This window comes from Nematolebias whitei, chromosome 4 (assembly GCF_014905685.2).
Source record: "Nematolebias whitei isolate Nwh7 chromosome 4, NemWhi1, whole genome shotgun sequence".
Taxonomy (NCBI): Eukaryota; Metazoa; Chordata; class Actinopteri; order Cyprinodontiformes; family Rivulidae; genus Nematolebias; species Nematolebias whitei.
Genome location: NC_056501.1, coordinates 20498081 through 20505805, shown reverse-complemented (window position 1 = coordinate 20505805; position 7725 = coordinate 20498081). Strand labels below are relative to the sequence as shown.

General features: G+C 38.6%; 1 protein-coding gene across 1 annotated transcript in view; it reads right to left on the bottom strand.

Annotated features, from left to right (window-relative positions):
• Positions 1-1048: 1048 nt before the first annotated feature.
• LOC119408704 (kelch-like protein 4) overlaps positions 1049-7725 on the bottom strand; it is a 13346-nt gene continuing 6669 nt past the window's right edge. Inside the window, exons 5-7 of the mRNA XM_037675546.1 lie at positions 2954-3140; positions 2127-2351; positions 1049-1095 (exon numbers count right to left, since the gene is read on the bottom strand). Of these exons, the coding sequence (XP_037531474.1) occupies positions 1049-1095; positions 2127-2351; positions 2954-3140 (459 nt within the window). The remainder of the gene's footprint in view (positions 1096-2126; positions 2352-2953; positions 3141-7725) is intronic.

Sequence of the window (7725 nt, the reverse complement as noted above, 5' to 3'; positions counted from 1 at the left end):
CACATACAAAGTATATACATACATATACATATACATATACATATGGCCAGGTATTTGTGTTTTACTCCTTTATTTTATGCTACATAAACCAAATTATGATTTAAACAAGAAACTAATTGTCCTTGACGGAATGCATGTCACCCACTGCACAATCTGTCAGCACTCGGCAAATACGGGGTTGAGTTTCAGCTACTGCCACATCAAGTTTTAGCTAAGTACCTGTAATCTTATTTGAGTTATAGCCATTTTGATATTTACTAAAGTTGATTCGTTGTGGCAGCCATCTTGAATCATGTATACAGTAGTCCCTCACTACTTCAAGATTCAACTGTCATGGACTCGCTCTATCATGGTTTGTGGATGTACAGTACATAATATTGTACTGTACCACAAAAAGTGTTGTCATTTTGTAGTTTTCTTTCAATAAGCATATACTGTTTTGCCAGTCTAAAGAACTATGTTACCCAGAAGCCAACACTGCTTCCAGCCCTGCCTTCTTGCAGTTTTCTTTTAATAATCATTCACTGTTTTACTAGTCTAAAGAATTGTTACCCAGAAGACATCAGTTAACTTCCCAGAAGTCAACACTGCTTCCAACCACTGCTTTCTGCAAATGGAGGGAAAGTTTTGCAGCAAAGTCAGAAGAACTGTAAGCTCGCAGAACTGGCAGGAAAGTCACAAATAATTCTGAACTCATTCACTGGTGAGTATCTGGGCTGCAGTTGATCCAGTCTCAGTGTGACCCGGATCCTGGAGGCTGCAGAAAACAGACTGCGCAGGGGTTCAGCCTGATTCTGGTCATGAGATGCTGGTCTGGACCGGGCCAGAGGTGGTGGACTAAATCCTGGGCAGCATTGTGCACAGATTGTCCTTCCTGGAGTGGCAGCACAAGCACATCAAGCTGGATGGGGCGGTAAGCTTCAGCCATGCTGCACCGGGACTTTTTTCATCTCTCAGGTTGGACCGGAACTGAGCCGCTCCTGTTCTGTAGAGCCGGGTAAGTTAAATTTAGTAGCTACATATATGTATGTTGTTAAACTTAGTAGGTTTAAGAGTTCAGAAGACTGACTACTGGCTTCATCACTGCAGGGTAGTCTGCAGGAACAGAACAGAGTCGGAGCAGAACTGAGTGGAACCAAGAGCTGTTGCTGTATTCTGCAGAACTGGTGAGAAAAATGTTGTAGCTACAACAGTAGTACGTATGTTGTTAAAATGACGTAGGTTTAAGAGTTTAGAACGTTGCAAGAGTGTGGGAAGAGTTTCTAAAGCCTTAAAATATGTATAAATACTAAAATAAACATAGCATAGGAAGCTGGAACCTAACACCCGTGATAAATGAGGGACTATTGTACATCAAGTGCAATAAAGTTCAGTCATATGGATGGCTTCTTTTTTTGTTGAGATGTTTCGTCCTTCATCCAAAGGACTTCATCAGTCAGAAGAGCCACTAACAAACTCAGTCCCACAAGCAGCACACTCCAATAGTGGACCGACCAGTTTGCTGGTGATAAGATGGTTTCTGGGGTCCACCCTCTCCCCTGTTGACTCCTCTGAGGCAGCCATAGCCAAAATGGTTCCAAACATCAAAGTTCATGCTCAATAATCCAGGTAGAAAAATCCTTCAAAGTTCAGTAATTCTGGATGGTTTCTTTATATGTTTAGACGTTTTGTCCTTCATCCAGAGGACTTCTCAATCTAAGGAGCCACCAACAAGCTCAGGACTGATGAAGTCCTTCGGATGAAGGATGAAATGTCTCTACAACAAAAAAAAGAAACCATCCAGATGACCTGACTGAACCTTGTTGGATTTTTTAACCTGGATTATTGAGCATGAATTTTGATGTACATCAAGTGATTGCTTAGTGAGAGCTCCTTTAAAATCCATCTCCTGGTTAATGAGATATTTTGCTAAAAAGCAGATAAACAGACACATGCACAAACACATGCAATTTCATGATTATCTACCTTTAAGGCAGCAGATGATAATTTCTCAACCGACTCCAACGAAGCAATCATATATTAGCTAATAATAATAATAGCTTAATTGTAAAATTTTTGGTGTTTTAGTTTTGGCCAAGTAAAATGTTTAAAAAAAGTCAATAAATTGAAAAATGGGCAAGTCTTACCAAGTCCGTGTCTATGTGTGGACATTGGAGGCATAGTTGACCACACTTTGGCGATCGGATTGTAGCATTCCACCATGTTAGATGTCTTGAGTCCATCTCTCCCTCCAACCACATACAGTTTATTATCTATCACCGCCACGCCAAACTGCAGCCTCCGTCCGTTCATGGCTCCAACCTGGACCCAGGTGTTCGTCCGCAAGTCGTACTTCTCTACGGTGGTGGAGCCTGAAATCAACAACAGAGTGCCTCTTACAATTTAAACTGGAGAAATTACATTTTCTGAGAAAATGCAGCATGAGTGCTGAAACAGCTGAAACTGAGCTATTAAAGCTTAAAGAAGCTAACTAGAAACTAAAAGCTAACAACGGCTAAATGTCTGCTGACTGTAGCAAAATGATGGGTAAAAGTTGCTAAACACCAGATAAAAGTTTCGAAAAACTAGTGAAAAGCTAAAAATAGATAAAATGTAGCTAAAAGCTAAAATTGGCAAAAGACTAGCTAAAAGTAACAGAATGGTAGCTAAAGACTAAAAGTAGCAAAAGGCTAGCTACACGCTAAAAAAGAGCTAAAAGCAAAAGAAGGTAAAGCATATCTATGGAGAAAATTTTTGCAAATAAATGTAAATATTTTAAAAAGTATAAAAAAAAAAAGAGAAACGTCATTAGTCACACCAATTTTCTGATGGGGCTGAATGTTTTGAGACATGAATAATTAAACTAGTGCACAGCGCGCAGAAGTGTTTGGACTCCAAAAATGTACAAAAAATCAATAAAAATAAAAAACAGGAAAACAGTGTGAATGTTGAGTCAGCAATAAAACAACAGCACCTTTGGTAGCATCCATCCCTCCTACAGCGTAAAGTGCCCCCACGGTGGACTTTCTGGGTTTTGTTCTTGGGCTCTGGAACATGGGGCGACGCTCAGGCAGCAGGTGGTATTTCATGGCCTCCATCAGCAGCTTCTGACACTCAAGATCATCTGAGAACATCTTGTTGTTTTCCAGATCTGCAAGAAGCTGCATGTGAAAAGAAATGGGGTATGACAGCAGAAAATGCATGTAAATTGTGTAGATTCTTATGCAGACAACAATTCATTTAAAAACAACCAATGACCAATAAAACTTAAGGAAATTTTGATGACTTTAAAAAAAAATGTATTAACTGATCAACTTGATTTTTTTGTCTTGTGAGTCAGGATTCTCTGTGTTTGAAACCAGGAGGCAGATGATCATTTAAGATCAGGTTAAATACATATAATTAGAGCTGATTAGGGTAGCCATGAGTGAGTCCTTCCTTTGTGTTGCTGAAGGCTTAGGACGCTGAGCTACAGGTCACCTCTGTCTTCAGAAACGCTGTTTATTCTCCATTTTTTTTGTATTTGTATTTTTTTTTTTTGTATTCATATTGTTGGATGTAACTGTGTACATAGTTTCATTCCACCTCATGTACCACATTGTGGCAATAAATAATCCTTGAATCCTTGAATTTGGACATGAGCAGCTCTGCTGTACTTTGATCGCAGTGTCCTCTCAATAAGTGGCTCTTCACTCAACATTTTTATAGTTTGCTGTTTAAAAAAACGTCTAGATTTATTGTATAGATAAATACAAAATATGTGGACATACATTTGTCTCGTGCCTGAAGCAGTTCAGATTGCATCCCACTAAATGATACAACTGTGCCACCTGCTGAAGTAAACTGGTACCTGCATTAAACCTGAAGGCATGAAATGTAGAAATATTAGATTTTTACGTCTCCATTTAATCAGAAAAATATCTTTATGTGGTCATATATCAATTGTAGAGATTATTCTGGTGCTTTATAGATGAAGGGTACAGTTTAAAAGTCTTTACATTTAACTTCAGAGGAACAAAATCATTTAACCGGTTCATGAAGTAATCTGCAGCAGCACTTCTTCAGTGTTTCCAAAGGCCTTTCAAAGATTTTCTTTAGATATTTGTTGACATTTCCACAGATTTTTAGTTCAGTTCTTGAACATAACCTGTGATTTATGTATTTATTTTCAGAAATGTTATTTTTTTTGTTTTACAGCCCATCTACAAAATATACAGTGTGAAGTGACGAGAGGAATCCAGATACATGTTGAGAAGATTTATTTTATTTAATTAACTAGTGGGATGAGACAAGAGACGCTGCAGGGCACGGACTCAGATAAGACGAGACCGTAAAGGATCTAAACTCTGCAGAACGGATTCTGAACAGGCCAGGAACAGATGACTAGAGAAACAAACACACAAACAGTCAAAAAGAGGCCAAGCCTAAGAGAAAAAATAAATAAAGTCATTTGATTTGTGAAATCAGTAGGATTAAAAAGAAGCAGGTTTAATTTGTTTAGTTCAGGCTGTCACAAAGAGTCAACTTTTACTATTACAGGTAGTTCTGCATAATTGCTGCATGTCCGACCCCTGAACTCTTGGCTTCCAGTAACTGTGGCACCCTGAGCAATTTAGTTCAATAACCCTGCTTTAGTTGAATCAATTAAATATTTAATTAACTAAGTTTAAAACATATAATAGTATTTTAGCAATAGTATGATTTCCCTATGTCACCGATTCCTTTTCCCCCCATGAATTTAAGAAATGACTTTAAGATTTACGGGTTTATTTTCTGTAACATTTTTAAGCACAGTAGTTTAATTACATCCTCCATTAGGCAAGCCACTGCTTTTATAGAAACAATTCAAGTCAAATTTGCAATAAATGTCTAGAAAATAATGTAAAAACATCACTCAAGACCACTGTATAAGGATAGTAGATAATTTTTTTTGGCTCCTTTGAAGCAAAAAAATAGATAAGTAAAAATACTTTTGGTGATTGGGCCAAATAAGACTTGACTCAAAACTTTTGTTATTCAAAGTCAATGCTCTAAAAAGAAATGTATGTCTGAAATCAGCTGCATTATAGTGACTGCAATCAACAGTTTCTTTTGTTTTCCTTTTTTTTTTTTTTTTACAATGTTTGGGCTATTGTTGCTTTGTGTTTTTTATCCTTTATTGTCCTGGCAGTATGTGTGGTCTGTGGGATTCTTTTCTTGTACTGGTTTGTCTCCTTTTCCTGTTCTGTCGAGGCAAACGGCCGCCCTTCCTGCTGTTGAATCTGCTAGAGGCCTCTTCCTCTTCACAGGCAGCTCTTTCAAGAGCTCCACCTCGTCCTCCCTCCAAACAGTATTGTGAAAGTCACTAAAATAAGTGAAAACGTGTTTTTAAACATGGGTGTACAATTTTAAAAATTAAAAAAATATATATGTTTGAGTGCATTTAAAATATGTGGGTGAAGCAAATAATAAGTTATATTTAGGTTAACCAAGATGTTTATGTGCTTTGATCCTTTGGAACGAGGCAGCCTTGTGCGCAAATCTACTGTTGTTGCAAACGCATTTGAAAAATGCAAAATAAATATTTTTCTATTTGGATCTTTTCAAAATGTGGTTCTACTTTATGTTTTCCCATAATTTTCATACTCATAAATTAATATTTGTGTCTTCTGAGGACTCGTTGTGCTAGCAAGTAGTGCCAGAAGCAAAGCTCGGCAAAAAGAAAGAGGGGAAGAAAACCAAAAAAAAAAAAAAAGAAAAAGTAAAAAAGAAACAGCTCCAGCTTTCACAACAACAATGATTCATTTCTGTTGTTTATTCGCCTCACAGAAACCAGCCTCTCCCAACCCAGTGGGTGAAATAACTTGAAGATTACATCATATATTCCACACTTTTCATTTTTAAAAGCGGTTGATTCATTTAGTGAGTTTCTTCGAAATAAATAGAAAGTAAAAATCACGTGCATAAATGTTTTTAAGATGACTCACTAAACACATATTTCAAAGACAGAAAATATGCTATGCTTTATACCTATCAAAACAAGCTCATTGTGTTTGTCAGCATGTAAATTAGGATTACAAATCATGGAAACAAAACTGGTTCTGGTTAAATAATCTGTGTGATGGGGAAACCCCTACAAAATTTGTGACTGGCATCAATAAATCCTACCAGTAGCTAGAGAGGGCTGGACTGAAGGACAGCACAGAGGCATGCACAAGAACAGGCCCTCAGCACAAGAGCAATGGAGCCTGGGGTCTACCATATCAGACAAGACCCAAGATCCAGGCTGTGCAGAGATGTCCCCGAGACAGTCCAACACATAATAGTAGGGTGTAAGATCCATGCAGGCAAAACATACATCGATGACCAAGTGTCTGGAATAATATACAGGAACATCTGTGCCGAGTATGGACTGGAGGTCCCATAGTCAAAGTGGGAGATTCAACTAAGGGTGGTGGAGAACGGAAGGGCTAAGATACTGAGAGACTTCCATATCCAGACTCACAAACAGGTGATGGCTAATCATCAGAATGGTAAATGGTAAATGGACTGTACTTATATAGCGCCTTTCTATCTTATTTCAAGATACTCAAAGCTCTTTACACTACATTACCCATTCATACAACACTCTACTAGATCTCTACTAAGCTAATTGAACAAATCATTCTAAAGAGACTAATCAGGGCTTTAGATCACATTCATGAACTGATGGGACACACATCAGAGGCTATGAGGGGTTCAGTGTCTTGCCCGGGGACATTTCAGCATGTGACTGCTGGTGGGTTCGAACCCCCAACTCTCGCATTGGAGGACGACTGCTCTAACCACTCAGCCACAGCCGCCCCAAAGAAGAAGGCAGTGGTGATAGATGTAACAATCCTAAGTGACTGTGACATCAGGAAGAAGGAGCACAAGAAGCTGGAGAAATCCCAAGGGCTGAAAGAAGAAATACAGAAGTTGTGGGGCATCAAAGCATCAGTGGTCCCAGTGGTCGTTGGAGCAGTCGTTGCTGTGACCTCCAAACTATGAGTGACTCCAACAGATCCAGGAACAACCTCGGAGATCTCTGTCCAGAATAGAGCAGGTCAAGGAAGAGTTAAGATACTGAACAGAACACTCAAGCTCCCATGACTCTGTTAGATGAACCAAGTAAGAGGTGACGAACTGCCCAAGTGGAAGAGTAGGCCGAGCTATGGCCATGCTCTTCTCAATAAATAATATCAATGTGGTTGTTTTTGTAGCAGTTTTTGTTTCATTTTTTAACATCATCTTCTATTTACTTTTCCAATTTATATGCTTTCTTAAGCATATGCTTTCCAACAGGAGCTTGGCTTGAAACACAGCAATGAAGGCTATGGAATGGATCTGGTTGGCAGGCCGCAGACTGACGAAGTCCTCTGGATGGGGGACGAAACGTTTCTTCACTTAAAGAAACAGGTCCAGATGACATGATTTAGCCATTTTTGTTGTTATCTACCTTTCGGATGATTGAGCTTACAACACTTGGTTTTTTTTTTTGCTTTCTTTTATGACTGTCTACTGTTGTCATCATTCTTTGTTAAAAACAGGTCTCTCTTGTAAAAGAGTCCCCGAGGCTCAATGAGACTAACCTGTATAAATAAAGGTTGAATGAATGAATGAAATCAACAGTAAGAAAATCAGGATCTGTGTTTTGTTGTGCTTTGACTCTGTGATTCCTATTTAGTTTTTCTCCTCCTGTGTTTAGTTCTCTCAGTGTTTTTCCAGTTACTTGGTTTCGGTTCCTGC